This window comes from Sinocyclocheilus grahami, unplaced genomic scaffold, assembly GCF_001515645.1.
Source record: "Sinocyclocheilus grahami isolate Dianchi unplaced genomic scaffold, SAMN03320097.WGS_v1.1 scaffold440.1, whole genome shotgun sequence".
Classification (NCBI taxonomy): domain Eukaryota; kingdom Metazoa; phylum Chordata; class Actinopteri; order Cypriniformes; family Cyprinidae; genus Sinocyclocheilus; species Sinocyclocheilus grahami.
In genome coordinates, this window is record NW_015505619.1 from 1,298,344 (window position 1) to 1,315,033 (window position 16,690).

A 16,690-nucleotide genomic window follows, 5' to 3' on the forward strand; every position below is an offset into this window, starting at 1 on the left:
GCATTGCTCATTTAATTGGGAAATAACAAAAGTGTTTTGGACTTTTAATGCTGGTTTTTGACTGTTGACTTGAAATGACATTGAAGAGCTGTGCAATTTTTTTTATTTTTTGACTTTTTATCCATGGCTTGTCATTTTCTTAAAAGGTTACTGAAACATAGGAAATCACCCTGGCTTGTGCAGTATTTGGCTATCAAATGTTTGTGGTCATATTTTCACAGCTTTTTGAATCTTCATGAAACTATGCAAAGCAAAAACTAAATGGAACCTTTTGTCACTCCGAAAATTTGTCATCTGAAAATGGAATAAAATATATATTTCAGATATTTAAAGAGTGTTGTTTTTTTTTGTGTGTAACTTGTTATGGTAATAAAGTATAGGTAGATTTTTGTAGATGGCGTCAAGCAGCCACTAGAGGTCTTCCTTTATGTTATTGTACAACTACTGTACAATACTGTATATATCATGACACTGCTGTGAGGACAATCAGTTGTGACTTATTTAGTCAAGAGAAAAATGTGTTTTTATGTACAGCATTTTTATATTAATTAATTATGTTAATATAGCAGCAATATGTATGGCTCTTGGCTTATGTGTGTGTGTGTGTGTGTGTGAAATGCTGCCATTCAAAATTTGTTAAATTGTTTTTGAATCTCTTCTGCTCACCAAGGCTGCATTTATTTGATTAAAAATACAATACAAACAGTAATATTGTGAAATATTATTACAATTTAACATAACTGTTTTCTATTTTAATATATATTAAATTGTAATTTATTCTTGTGATGCAAAGCTAAATTTTCAGCATCATTACTCCAGTCTTGAGTGTCACGTGATCCTTCAGAAATCATTCTAATATACAGATTTGGTTATTATCAATTCTTAAATATGATCATTTCTTATTATTATCAATGTTGAATACAGTTGGGGCACAGGCTATTTTTATTTATATTTTTTCAGGATTTTTTTATTGAATATAAAACAACGCCAAAATAACGGCATTCATTTTGAAATAGAATTTCTTTAGTTTTTAAAAGTCTTTAGTCAATTTTGATACATTTTAAAATTCAGTTTGCTAAATAAAAAAAGACATTTAATAGACCTATGGTCATATGTATAGTTTTATTAAATTATTTGACATAATTAAAAAAAAATATTTACTATCATTGATCAATTGTATGCATTCTTGCTGAATAAAACTGTTAATTTCTTAAAAAGTAATACATTTAATGACCCAAAACTTTTAAATGGTGATGTGTGTGTATATATAAAACTTATTAGAACATTTCAATGTGCCTAATCTAATATGACGTACCACAAATACTTATCTGCTTAACTGTTGTGTGGGGAAAAAACCCGGCAGTTTAGTGTGCGACTCTTACTGTACAGTCCTGATGTCAGTAATCATGTGTAAATGAGTGTTCAGGGAGGCTACGGCTCTATATTTAGAGAGAACTTACTGGAATGGTTTACCCATAACCCTCCCAAACTGAACTGCCAGCTGATTATGAAGCCTGACCGGCAGGAACTAGGGCCTGAGAGCGAGTGACCCAATTAAACGTGTTACTTACTGTACACCACATCTGCCATTCCACTAAAAATCACTTAAACACCAAGATAATGAGCAAAAATGGTGATGTTAGTAAGGAAATACCACTAAAGCCAGTTTGGATTTTCACACCAGTGCTGTGAGAGGTCAGTGATTCGTGACTCAGGTTTTAACAGGAAGGAGTGAAATATGATTCATCATATTTCTGTAAAGGACCCGAGCGACACTGAGCTGGTGTAGGTGACACTGAACTCCTCCCTAGTGCTCCTGCGCCGCGTGGAGGCTATTTTTGGCCCTCCTGTGACAGTCAGAGCGGCTCTCACTGACAGCTGACCGCAGGGGCCAAATCAAAACAAGCACCGCACCTTGTGAAATATTATTACAATTTAACATAACTGTTTTCTATTTTAATATATATTAAATTGTAATTTATTCTTGTGATGCAAAGCTAAATTTTCAGCATCATTACTCCAGTCTTGAGTGTCACGTGATCCTTCAGAAATCATTCTAATATACAGATTTGGTTATTATCAATTCTTAAATATGATCATTTCTTATTATTATCAATGTTGAATACAGTTGGGGCACAGGCTATTTTTATTTATATTTTTTCAGGATTTTTTTATTGAATATAAAACAACGCCAAAATAACGGCATTCATTTTGAAATAGAATTTCTTTAGTTTTTAAAAGTCTTTAGTCAATTTTGATACATTTTAAAATTCAGTTTGCTAAATAAAAAAAGACATTTAATAGACCTATGGTCATATGTATAGTTTTATTAAATTATTTGACATAATTAAAAAAAAATATTTACTATCATTGATCAATTGTATGCATTCTTGCTGAATAAAACTGTTAATTTCTTAAAAAGTAATACATTTAATGACCCAAAACTTTTAAATGGTGATGTGTGTGTATATATAAAACTTATTAGAACATTTCAATGTGCCTAATCTAATATGACGTACCACAAATACTTATCTGCTTAACTGTTGTGTGGGGAAAAAACCCGGCAGTTTAGTGTGCGACTCTTACTGTACAGTCCTGATGTCAGTAATCATGTGTAAATGAGTGTTCAGGGAGGCTACGGCTCTATATTTAGAGAGAACTTACTGGAATGGTTTACCCATAACCCTCCCAAACTGAACTGCCAGCTGATTATGAAGCCTGACCGGCAGGAACTAGGGCCTGAGAGCGAGTGACCCAATTAAACGTGTTACTTACTGTACACCACATCTGCCATTCCACTAAAAATCACTTAAACACCAAGATAATGAGCAAAAATGGTGATGTTAGTAAGGAAATACCACTAAAGCCAGTTTGGATTTTCACACCAGTGCTGTGAGAGGTCAGTGATTCGTGACTCAGGTTTTAACAGGAAGGAGTGAAATATGATTCATCATATTTCTGTAAAGGACCCGAGCGACACTGAGCTGGTGTAGGTGACACTGAACTCCTCCCTAGTGCTCCTGCGCCGCGTGGAGGCTATTTTTGGCCCTCCTGTGACAGTCAGAGCGGCTCTCACTGACAGCTGACCGCAGGGGCCAAATCAAAACAAGCACCGCACCTCCACCGACCTGTTACAGCGCATACAGAAGAAAGAAATAGAATTATCATTTTTAGGTTAAACTATCCACCTACACTTTAAAAAAAGAAATGTTCCAAAAGCAAATGCCATAAAATAACTCAAATTAACATTTTAATGATTTAAACCACCTTTTTCCATTATAAAGAACCTTTTGTGCAATGGAAAGATTCTATGCATGTTAAAGGTTCTTCATGGAACCATAGATTCCATTAAAGAACCTTTATTTTCAAGAGTTTTGCATGGACAAAACTCTTGAAACATCAGCAAGAACTCGACATTCCGTCTGAGCCAATCAAGCGTTGACCATTTGAAAACTAACCTCTATGCATTTTATCCCAGCATAGTTATGTGCTAAACACATTCATTTTAGGTGGCGAGGGTGGTGTCTAACTCATAGTTGTGTTGACAGGTACAGTACGACCCAAACCCCTTTGCTGTGGGCTCATGGGGCAGATAATGGAATTTCCATGCATAATTCAGCTTAAGCGTGGATCTGATGTCCGGCTCAGGTTACTGGCCCAGTTTAAGGACACTATTGGATAGCTTGATCGCCTAATTTCAGATGTGGAAATTTGGCACTGAATCCCCATCGGTTCTTTTTGTTGTCTGCTATTGTATTGAAGATTACAAATCATGCACGGAATGGCGAATGACTTTCAGGGGTTTCATAATTTCACTTTTGCCCTAATGACACTAACATGCATGTCTGGGGTTTTGGCTTTTTTAGAAAATGCATGTTTTCTATTTTAATATACTTTCAAATAGAATTTATTCCTGTGATGCGCAGCTGAATTTTCAGCATCATTCCTCCAGTCTTCAGTGTCACATGAGCCTTCAGAAATCATTCTAATATGCTGATTTATTTTCAGTGTTGGAAACAGTTTTTGCTGCTTGATATTTTTTTTGGAACCTGTGATCCTAACATTTTCTAACATTTAATGACTGTAATAAGTTGAATAATTGTACAATTATTTTACAATTATTCAACAGTATTTTGTATATACTCACACATAAATGTTATATAATTTTCTTGAAATATTTCTTTAAATATGTTGAATACACATGAATAATCTTATATAATATTTAATTTATTCATAATATTTGCAAGACCTTGCCTACACTAAAAAACTAAAATACTGTGGTGGTACAATGGTATTGTACTTATATGATGTGATGTATTGAGTTTAATACTGATTTATCAGTTTGTGTTTCTCAGGCTGGCAGTGATGGAGAAAGTATTGGAAACTGTCCTTTTTCTCAAAGGCTTTTTATGATCCTGTGGCTGAAGGGAGTCGTGTTCAAGGTCACCACTGTCGACCTGAAAAGGTAACGAATTGTTCTTAATATGCATTGCTGTTAGAAACCACATGGATCAAAATTTTGTGGCTTTCATTTAAAGTCTGTTAGCTTTAGATAGATGTCCCACCCAAATGTCCTGTTTCAACTAGAAATACATTAACAAAGCAAAGTAACCCATGCTTATCAAGCATTTTCATTGGCTTTAATTGGCTGTGTTATGTAATGATCAAACTCAGATGTGAATGTGAATTTTTCTTCAAGGAAACCAGCTGATCTCCATAATCTGGCTCCCGGTACTCCTCCACCATTCCTTACCTTCAGTGGCGAAGTGTGGACAGATGTCAACAAAGTCGAGGAATTCTTGGAAGAGATGCTAGCGCCTCCCAAGTAGGTTGACAGGATGTTCACAGATGGATTGATTGTTTATGTAATGTGAACAGCAAAATTTTTCATTCACGTCCTAAGATATCCAAAACTGGCTGTGAAGAACAAGGAGTCCAACACGGCGGGAAATGACATCTTCGCAAAGTTCTCAGCCTACATCAAGAACACAAATACAGGAGCCAACGCAAGTGAGTTTAACGTCTGCTCTATGACTTATTAGACAGGTTCAAGGAATATCTACAGCTCTTTATGGATGCTCTGTTGTCAACGGCAAAATATGGAGCCACATGTTATCCAGAGCTCATTCACATTCCACTAGGCCTTTACAGGGATTGTCTTGACTTAAAGCCGCTGTATTTCTTCAGATGAAAACATTCAGCACAAGCACATATCAAACTTTTGGCTGTGCAGGTCTGGAGAAGGGGCTACTGAAAGCTCTGAAGAAACTGGACAACTTCCTGAACTCCCCTCTACCGGACGAGATTGATGCCGATAGTACGGAGGAGGAGAAGTGCTCCAACCGCAAGTACTTGGACGGCAATGAATTAACGCTCGCAGACTGCAACCTCCTCCCAAAACTGCACGTAGTGAAGGTGACATACTGCTGGGAGATCTGCTGTAATTGATCATTTAGTGCAAGATAAAATAGTGGTGATTCCTGAAAGGAAAAGTTCCAAAAACGTTCCTAATGTTCCAAAAACGTTCTTTTTATTGCAGTGAATGTTTCTCGGGGTGGATTTACTTTTTAAAGTCAGTTTTTGCGCAGACACACACCTTTCCAGCTAACAGGGAACGTTCTTACAACTTTCAATGTTTTGTCAAAATTATATATATGTTAGGATAAAATGTTCTTATAGTAATGTTAATGGAACATTCTTATAACATTATTAATAGGCTATTTAATATCCGTTCTCATAATGTTAAGAGAAAATGTGATTAGATAATAAAAATAAATGTTATATTTAGGGTGAACAAGTTAATAGAATCTTGTAAGAAATGTTTTCAATAATGTTTTAATTATGATACGAAAATTAGACTTTTTAAAGGGGTCATATGATGTTGCTAAAACGAACATTATTTTGATATTCCTTTAAGTTTCAAAAAACACATTATTTTCCGCATACTGTACATTATTGTTTCTCCTCTATGCCCCGCCTTTCTGAAACGCGCTGATTTTTACAAAGCTCATCCTCTGAAAAGCGAGGTGTGCTCTGATTGGCCAGCTATCCAGAGCGTTGTGATTGGCCGAATACCTCAAGCGTGTGACGGAAATGCGAATATTAAAAAAAGAATGTTTTTGTAACTTTTGAATAACATTAGAATCGTGACAAGAAAATTTTAATTTTCACATTTTAGGAACATTTCAAAAGGTTTTCAATGTTTTTATAACCTAAATGTATCATCTGGGTCAAAGTCTTTTGGACATTCCTGATTCCTGAAATGTTTAAAAACAGTCCCTTTAATTGCAGTTAATAATTCTCAGGGTAGGTTTACATTTTAAAGTAAATTTTAAAGTCTTTTGAACAATCTCACCTCTTCTGGCCAGGAAAAAAACAAAACAGAGGGGCATGTTGTCACATCATGGGGTAAGTTGTCGAAACAGGATCCTGCAGTTTTTTGACACTGATTTGAGAAGAAAACATTTTCTGAAATATGAAATATTACCTAAATTAAAATAAAAAGTAATCTTCCACATCATACCTGCATTTAAAATGTATTTAAATGGATTTATATATTTATCAAATTAATCGATAAATCAAAACAAATGAAACAGCAAATTGCAATAAATCCTTGCATCATGCATTTACGTTTTTGCTTTTTGACGAATTGCTATTCGCAGTTAATGAATTGCATAAAAATACAACATATAATACACATGTGATAACTTGCCCCAACCTAACATTTATTAAAATACTCTTAGGATGATCTGTTTAGATTATAAATGGGCAGATTCAGTTGTTTCATTTCATCATTATTTTTCATCCCACATTCAGGTGGTTTGTAATTACAACATTTCAGCACAGACACACACCTTTTGAACATTCCTACCAGTATTGCCTGTAGGAAAACATACATCGGGGCATTTTGTCACACTATGTATTAAAATTGGGGCAAAGGGACCACAAAGGGACCCTAGAGTTTATTGACACTAATTTGAGTGTTGAATTCTACCTAAACTATAAGAAAAAGTCATCTTCCACATCATATATGCATTTAAAATGTATTAGCGTAAAATGAAAAACATATAAGCCACATGTAACAACTTGCTCCAACTTGCTAAAATCCTTACAGGATGATTGGTTTGGATCATAAACTAGCATCATGTTTCTTATTCAGGTGGTTTCTAAGAAATACCGTAACTTTGAGATCCCATCAGAGTTGAGTGGGGTTTGGAGGTACCTGCAGAACGCCTATGCCCAGGATGAATTCACCAACACCTGTGCGGCAGACAGAGAGATTGAACTGGCCTATCAGGACGTAGCCAAGCGGCTGGGCAAATGAAAATGCACTAATCAGTGACTAATAATCATATGCAGAACTGCTAAAGTGGTGACCTTTCTCTTGGTGTCAATGTCTCATTTTCCTTCAGCAGTTATTGAGCAGAATTTGCCTTCTGGACATTGACTCGGTCCTGTAATACTCATGCTTGTGTGTAGGCCTTCCCATTGCCATTATGTTTACTGTCTGTCTGTAGTGACATAAACTCCTCTATTAGTGTCGCTATCTATGACGGTCTAGAAAAGAAAAAAACACTGTGCCACAGTAAAATGAGCCTCATTCTGCAGTTGAATTTATACATCATTATACACTTTATACATCAAACAAAACCATCAAACAAAATAAGCACATGTTTAGGTCTCAGGTATCTCTAGCCCTGTCTGGAATTTTCATATATTTGAAATGAACAACAATACTGTGTCTTATTAATAAAATATATTTTTTTCATAAAGCTTGTAATGTTTCGCTTGTGTTTAATCATGTGTCATACTGCAAGACGAATATTTCAAGTTAGAAAAACTCACCTCATCTTGTCGATTAGCACAGATAATCGACTCATCCCAAAGTTCCGATGACATTAAGGGCAGAAAATTGCATTTTTGTTTAAGCACTTACATTAATTCTTCCATACAAAATGTGTGTTATGTAAAGTTGCCGAAATCGTCACTGTAGCTGCGGAACTAGTTTTCTGGGCGGAAAGAAGAAAACATTTTCTGAAATATGAAATATTACCTAAATTAAAATAAAAAGTAATCTTCCACATCATACCTGCATTTAAAATGTATTTAAATGGATTTATATATTTATCAAATTAATCGATAAATCAAAACAAATGAAACAGCAAATTGCAATAAATCCTTGCATCATGCATTTACGTTTTTGCTTTTTGACGAATTGCTGTTCGCAGTTAATGAATTGCATAAAAATACAACATATAATACACATGTGATAACTTGCCCCAACCTAACATTTATTAAAATACTCTTAGGATGATTTGTTTAGATTATAAATGGGCAGATTCAGTTGTTTCATTTCATCATTATTTTTCATCCCACATTCAGGTGGTTTGTAATTACAACATTTCAGCACAGACACACACCTTTTGAACATTCCTACCAGTATTGCCTGTAGGAAAACATACATCGGGGCATTTTGTCACACTATGTATTAAAATTGGGGCAAAGGGACCACAAAGGGACCCTAGAGTTTATTGACACTAATTTGAGTGTTGAATTCTACCTAAACTATAAGAAAAAGTCATCTTCCACATCATATATGCATTTAAAATGTATTAGCGTAAAATGAAAAACATATAAGCCACATGTAACAACTTGCTCCAACTTGCTAAAATCCTTACAGGATGATTGGTTTGGATCATAAACTAGCATCATGTTTCTTATTCAGGTGGTTTCTAAGAAATACCGTAACTTTGAGATCCCATCAGAGTTGAGTGGGGTTTGGAGGTACCTGCAGAACGCCTATGCCCAGGATGAATTCACCAACACCTGTGCGGCAGACAGAGAGATTGAACTGGCCTATCAGGACGTAGCCAAGCGGCTGGGCAAATGAAAATGCACTAATCAGTGACTAATAATCATATGCAGAACTGCTAAAGTGGTGACCTTTCTCTTGGTGTCAATGTCTCATTTTCCTTCAGCAGTTATTGAGCAGAATTTGCCTTCTGGACATTGACTCGGTCCTGTAATACTCATGCTTGTGTGTAGGCCTTCCCATTGCCATTATGTTTACTGTCTGTCTGTAGTGACATAAACTCCTCTATTAGTGTCGCTATCTATGACGGTCTAGAAAAGAAAAAAACACTGTGCCACAGTAAAATGAGCCTCATTCTGCAGTTGAATTTATACATCATTATACACTTTATACATCAAACAAAACCATCAAACAAAATAAGCACATGTTTAGGTCTCAGGTATCTCTAGCCCTGTCTGGAATTTTCATATATTTGAAATGAACAACAATACTGTGTCTTATTAATAAAATATATTTTTTTCATAAAGCTTGTAATGTTTCGCTTGTGTTTAATCATGTGTCATACTGCAAGACGAATATTTCAAGTTAGAAAAACTCACCTCATCTTGTCGATTAGCACAGATAATCGACTCATCCCAAAGTTCCGATGACATTAAGGGCAGAAAATTGCATTTTTGTTTAAGCACTTACATTAATTCTTCCATACAAAATGTGTGTTATGTAAAGTTGCCGAAATCGTCACTGTAGCTGCGGAACTAGTTTTCTGGGCGGAAACTCACGTTAAATGATTTGTATCCTTCCGTGTGCTGTGAGAAAATTTAAGTTGCCGCGTTTATCGACTTGACAAGATTTGTAAAATACAGGTTAGTAAATGATTTTAACACTCCACTCTCATGTTTACACGTGCGGTTTTAATTGTTGTAGCTCTACCTTCAATATTAAGTTTATTTTAAACGGTTTTTTTGTTCTTGTCTAAACTTATAAGAAGACGCGGTTTTTAACGATCTTAGTCGCAATTTATCGTCAGTGGAAATAAGACATCGTGTTACATATTTTGCATAGTTTATATTGAACCTTTAACATTTTTTTTCCCTGAAAAAACTAACAAACAAAAAGATAAAACCAGTCTATTGTAGACTGCTGGTTTCTGTCAACATGGTTTATTCGATGGTTTTTGAGGTGTTTTAGGCACTTGTCAATTGGCCAGACCATGGTTGACCAGATAAACCAGTTGAAGACCAGCCTGCCATATTAAGTTGGTTTAATTGTTTGTTTGTTTGTTTCAGCAGAATATAGATTAAAATTAATTCTTAAATTTTACATACATGACCTTGAATGATGCTGGCTGCAATTGGTAACATATTCGTTTGACTTGGTGTGGTTACAGCCAAACATCTGCTGAGCTGCAGCACTACCATCAGCTGGATACAATATGAGACACTTAAGATAATATTTCACAAAAACCAAGTGGTCACCATCTATCAAACTGTCAAGTAGGTGTGAAAAAAGCTGTCGTTCCATCTGATTTCCAGCACATGTGACGGCTGTATGTCAGGTTTAGCTGGCAGCTGAATAATATTGCTTTATACGAGCACGGAGATCAGATTGGAACACAGGCTGAAACAGGAGAGGTTTTCCTCTGGTAGCTCAGGGCCGCTTGGCCTCATGGGTTTTAATTACTCTACTTCCTGTTGAGGAAGCCCTTTCACCATCTCTGAGCAGTCCAACACATTTCTTTCACTGCAAATTCAAACCATCTGCATTTTTGTCTGCAGTCTTTATGTTGGCAGTGGGGCAAAGGACCAGTCAAACATGCACTTGGCTCCTTCCTCGATTGTTTCCGGAAGTTTGCACCATTCTGGATGAAACGTCCTGCGACCTTAAGCGCATGGAAGGCCCGACACGCAATCATCTGTCTTCAGATGGAAATCCTTCTCCAACACGCTATTCTTTTTCCTCCAGAACAATTTTCTCTGTGAGGAATCTCCAGTTACACGACATGCAAGCATCATTTATTGAAAAATCTGTGTTGTTTTCCCACTGTGCATTGAAGGAGTGATCAGAATATGGACTTATTTGCTTCATGCAACCTACACTCTTAAAAATAAAGGTGCTTCAAAAGGTTCTTCAAGCGATGCCATAGAAGAACCATTTTAAGTTCCACAAAGAACCATTTAGTCAAAGGTTCTTTAAAGAACCGTCTCTTTCTTACCTTTTTGTAATCTTAAGAACCTTCTTTCACCACAAAGAACCTTTTGTCAAACAGAAAGGTTCTTCAGATGTTAAAGGTTCTTTATGGAACCATTTAGACAAAAAGGTTCTTCTATGGCATCGTGAAGCACCTTTATTTTTAAGAGTGTAACTGATCGGATTCCATTCAACGAGGCATCATCCTATTCCATCTACTCTTGACTATATACAGATAGAAAAATTGACTTCCATGATGATGCTAATCATTGTGCCTGATGAAGGCAATGCTGTAATGTATAAATGTTGGAGATCTGCAGTTGCTTCATCCATATATTTCATTCATAATTGCTCGCTCATGTAGATTACGGGGCTTCCAAACCTCTGCGTTTTAGTGTATTTCTGTTTGGGTGTTTGTCAAACAGCAAGGTTCTTCAGATGTTAAAGGTTCTTTATGGAACCATTTAGACAAAAAGGTTCTTCTATGGCATCGTGAAGCACCTTTATTTTTAAGAGTGTAACTGATCGGATTCCATTCAACGAGGCATCATCCTATTCCATCTACTCTTGGCTATATACAGATAGAAAAATTGACTTCCATGATGATGCTAATCATTGTGCCTGATGAAGGCAATGCTGTAATGTATAAATGTTGGAGATCTGCAGTTGCTTCATCCATATATTTCATTCATAATTGCTCGCTCATGTAGATTACGGGGCTTCCAAACCTCTGCGTTTTAGTGTATTTCTGTTTGGGTGGAGTAAGTTTTACATACGTGGCCTTAAAAAACCATATGCATTTAATCGTGGCTGAGTTGCATCTTGTATTGCATCCCAAATGCACCTTGAAGGTCATTTACACTTGGTCCAAGTGTAGATGGATGTCTAATTTGTAAAAACGTATGAAGTGTACATGTAAATACCTCCATATTAGAGACTCTAAGGTGAGACCAAAAAAACCCCCCACTCAAAACACCTTTGCTACTGCATTGCAAAGCCCTGGCAGATGCTTTAGCATCATAGAGGTACGTTTTTCACTTACATTTACTTCAGGAAATGTAAAAAAAGGTTTTTAATGACTTTACATTATTTACAATAACTAGGGTATCTTTTATTTTGACAGAAACTGTGGTAACTGTGTTTGGATGGAAGAAAGCACGAACGATACTATCACAGGACTGGAAAAAGCACATTATATGTCCTGGAACTGGCAATTAGATGTGAGAAAATGAGTCTTTTCCTGAATGCGTCTACCTTTCTTGAAGGCTGTCAAAGCAGCGGTAGCCGGCCGCTGACTTCACTACTCACTTCCCACCTGATTTAACTTATGCTGAAGTGGCAATTGCATTTTCATAGCTCAAAACCCAAAGGTAATCTAAAGCAGAGCCCACTCCATGGACACTGCCAACGCACCACGCAAATGGCATGCGATTCCTCCACAACTCGGCTCAGATCACCAACATCAGAGGATTTTAGGGCAGTAAAGGCAAGGCAACCTGTAGTTCACTCTGACCGTTTTATCAAAACAAGCATTTGCTTGAGTCTTATAATTATAGGTTAACACACAGGGTTGGATTAAAGCATCGCTGCACAGTAATATCCTTTGAGATCTTGTTGGATTTGTGTCTGTGGATCGGTTGTGCATCAGTGACCTCGCCTGGGCTCTAAATGATACCAAATGTTGAAGTTTGCCCCTGTTTCAAACAGCAGGGTAATTGTGGGTATGCATCAGTCAGATCTTGATTTAGACTTCAGTGATGTCTGTCTGCACCTCATGAAGAGATCCAAGAGGTTTCACATTTTATGGTGGAAAATTAAAAGTCTTCATGCTGAGAGTGTATGAAATGGCATTTGGTATTGTTTGCTTTGGTAGGAATATTTTATTTTGTCCATCGCCAACTTGCCTTTTGGGATTTCGGGATACACTCTTTTATCTAATTAAAATTTCCATCTCGCTGTATATTTTCATTATGCTTTCATGTGTTCCCCATCTGTCCATCTTAGCGTTTAGATCTGTATCACAATATAATGTAGGTGTCTTTTTTTCTTTTTTTTTACAGTGAAAAGCCTAAAGGGATAGTTCACTCCAGCATTAAAATTTACTCATGAACATTGACTCACCCTCATGTCGGGCCAAACATATGACATATGGAAAACAAAAAAGAGATATTTTGGGGGGAAAAGAGCTTCTATTTTCTGTATCAGGGTTATTATAGTTAACTTAATGTAAAACTATTAAAATTATGTTAATTAAATAAATGTTAATTGAAATAAAATGTAACAGCATATACCATTTGGCATATTTGCCAAGGCAACATTTCTACTTTTTATTTAGTGCATCTTGATGTACTAAAATAACAAACTAAAACTGAAATAAAAATGTATAAAACCGTATTTAAAAATAAATAACTTAAAAAAAAAAACTTTCAAAAACAACAAAATTACAAACATGTAAAAGTGAAACAATATATTAAAAATCGAATTCAGAATATTCATAAAAACTCTCAATGACACAAAAATAACACTGAAAATGTATAGTGAATATGGGCTATCTAACTTCAAAAAAGGCCAAAAAAAGTTTATACAATAGTTTATACAATTTGTGTGCTATATTTCAAGTTATTCAATAGTTTTGCATGAGGAATAGACTGAAATATAAGGTAAATTCGCTCATAAGGAATCAAACGCTGGAAATAAAGTATAAAAATAGTTTATAGTCCTTTTTGGAGCTTGGCAACTTCTAGTCACTCTATGCTTTCATAATTTATGGAAAAGCAGCAGCAAAAATAAAAAAAAGGAAAATCATGGGTTTGGATCAACATGTGAGCGAGTATGTGATGACTGACAGTATTCATTTATGGGTGAACTATTTATCTAATTTGATATGTAAAACCAGATGTTTTATTAAAAAGCTTGGGATGTCATCTTAACACCTGGACATCATCTTTTGAAGAAAAACCTCAAAAGAACCGCGAGAACAAACCCTCAGTCAGTGTAAACAGCTGCTACCTACTGGCAGTAAGTCACGTATCGCTCTGCAGAGCGTGGAATGACCCTTCTGCGGTCATATTATGAGCCGTCCTGCTCTGTGTGCGCGGTACGAGCGGTGTCAGGCCCCGCTGCATGCTGGGAAGATAGAGAGGGTGAGAGTGATGGGGTGGAACAGTGTCACTCTCACACACGTGTGTTTGTTTAGGCTTTAGCACTCGGCGGCTTCCAGCGAGGTGTCAGAACGGAGCCTCACTTCTGTTTCACACGTCCTTTTTCTGAAACTAGAGTGGTCATGTCATGCAGGGCTCAAAAAGAATGATTAAAGCGTTGCTGCATGTTCTTACGTTTAGTGTGGTCATGATATCAAACTTGTATCAATACCAATACCATTTCATGGTTCTAGCTAAATAATAATCAAATGACCACCATTATGTAAATGTAATTATGGTTGTGTGTGTGATATTTTTGTCCTGCACGTTCACATTCACGAAACACAAATTGGCTGTCTTTAATTTCATATCACTTTTTTTACTTTATGATCAACAAAGGATGCACAATGAAGCCTTGATGCTATTTATAATTACACACACACACGCACACACACACACACACACACATATATATATATATATATATATATACTCTATATATATATATATTTCGCTGTGGCATTAAAATCTGAATTAAACAAACATAATACATCCATTTGGGGTAAATATGGTAACAAGGTGTACTATTTCAAAGTACAGTCCCTGTGACCGTTTTTTTTACATTCAGTACAATATTTTGTGAAAAATTGTAATACACTAACATTCAAATGTTTGGGCAATGAAAGATAAAAAATTAAAGAAATTAATACTTTTATAAAACAAGGATGCATTAAGTTGAGACAGGATGCAAAAGTGACAGTAAAGCCATTTCTAGATTTCAATTTCTAATAAATTCTGTTCTTTGGAATTTCATTCAGACTTTAATATTTCATATCAATCAAAGAATCCTGAAAAAAAGCATCTCGAAAACATTCCACTAAAATATTAAGCTGTTTTTTTTTACTTTAAAACTTTAAAATATATATATATATATAAAACAGTTATTTTAAATTGTAATAATATCAACAATGTTACTGTGTTTACTGTCATTTCAATCAAATATGGGCCAAATGCAGTCTTGGTGAGCAAAAGAGACTTCTTTCAAAAACATTAGAAAATCGTAGTTATTCCAAACCTTTGACTGGAAGCGTCTGTAAATATTTCGTATTATTGCACTCCATCGTGTATCATTGAATTTTTCTTCTCTGATAAAATCACTTTGTGTTAGGGTTATATGGCTAACACTGTTTTTGTGTGATCAAGGACAAACGACGCTGATCCAGGACCACGTCCTACTTGGCAACTTCACGGTCAAGTTTTTTAGCAGAGGATGAATCGTGAGCTTACAGGTGCGATCAGCTTTAGATAACACCTCTATGCATTACTTCCACCCCCCTCTTGCAAAGTGTCCCGTTTACTGCCGGCGCGCTGGAGGTGTTTAAGGATTGCGCCCCGCCGCCTCCGTGCTCCCGTGAGCTTCACACTTCATTTGTACGGAAACCTCCCAGCGGCAGCAAATACTTCACGAGCGCTGCCAGCATAAATCATCAGGCCCGACAAGCCCGTCTGCAACCTTCAGACAGCCGTGGGACACTAAGGGTCTCTATTTTCAGATGTCCCGCAGGTTTCACCCTGTTAAAGGCGTCGGGGCATTGTCCTTGGCACACCTCCAGCCAAACTGGGACAGCACTATGCCGATTTGATTGCTTGTGAAGTGATTTGGAGCAACCGGGGGCTTAACTGTGTGAGAAATGACTGACCCTCACAACACGCTGTGAAAGCAGAAGCCTCCTGTTTCACCCGGAGAGAACGCTAGGAAATGATGCGTAAATCAGTCTTCCTCAAAGAAGGACACTGAGGTGTTCGGAGAAAAGACTTCTGCTCAGTTCTTGCACTCGAAAAAAGAAAAACGTTCAATAAAATTCAATTAATTTGAGGGAAACATCCTAGCAATAAAATTAGTTATTTTTAAAAGAGAAAAAATTGATTTGTTATAGTCTTCAGTGAACAAAAGTAAACATTTAAATAATTTTGTTACCTGCCTTTGTTGCCTACCTACACTCTTAAAAATAAAGGTGCTTCACGATGCCATAGAAGAACCTTTTTGTCTAAATGGTTCCATAAAGAACCTTCAACATCTGAAGAACCTTTCTGTTTCACAAAAGCTTCTTTGTGGCGAAAGAAGGTTCTTGAGATTATAAAAAGGTAAGAAAGAGATGGTTCTTTAAACAACCTTTGACTGAATGGTTCTTTGTGGAACCAAAAATGGTTCTTCTATGGCATCGCTTGAAGAACCTTTTGAAGCACCTTTATTTTTAAGAGTGTAATGCAAAGAAATTAAAACACTGATTGATTGATTCATTTATTTTGATTTATTTTGATTTATTATTTTACCAAACATTGACATTCATTTGATCTGGCATACAACAATAAGCAAAGAGTATATTATTTATTTTATTTTATTTTATTTTATTTTAAATAAAGTAAAATTAAATAAACAGTTTAAGTGCATGATCTGAATTAAATGTTTTTTTAAATTCATGCAATGAATTATGACTTAAAAGGGATATCAGATATATTAATAAAAATGCATATAAGAAATAGTTATATA

The 16,690-nt window shown here is 35.9% G+C and overlaps 1 protein-coding gene across 1 annotated transcript; it reads left to right on the forward strand.

Annotated features, from left to right (window-relative positions):
- Positions 1–2,834: 2,834 nt before the first annotated feature.
- On the forward strand, positions 2,835–7,690 carry LOC107552039 (chloride intracellular channel protein 5-like). The gene is made up of 6 exons (XM_016233843.1): positions 2,835–2,846; positions 4,323–4,465; positions 4,700–4,825; positions 4,904–5,010; positions 5,234–5,415; positions 7,160–7,690. Exons 1-6 carry the CDS (start codon positions 2,835–2,837, stop codon positions 7,322–7,324), a joined length of 735 nt encoding a protein of 244 aa, XP_016089329.1. The 3' UTR covers positions 7,325–7,690.
- The last annotated feature ends 9,000 nt before the right edge of the window (positions 7,691–16,690 follow it).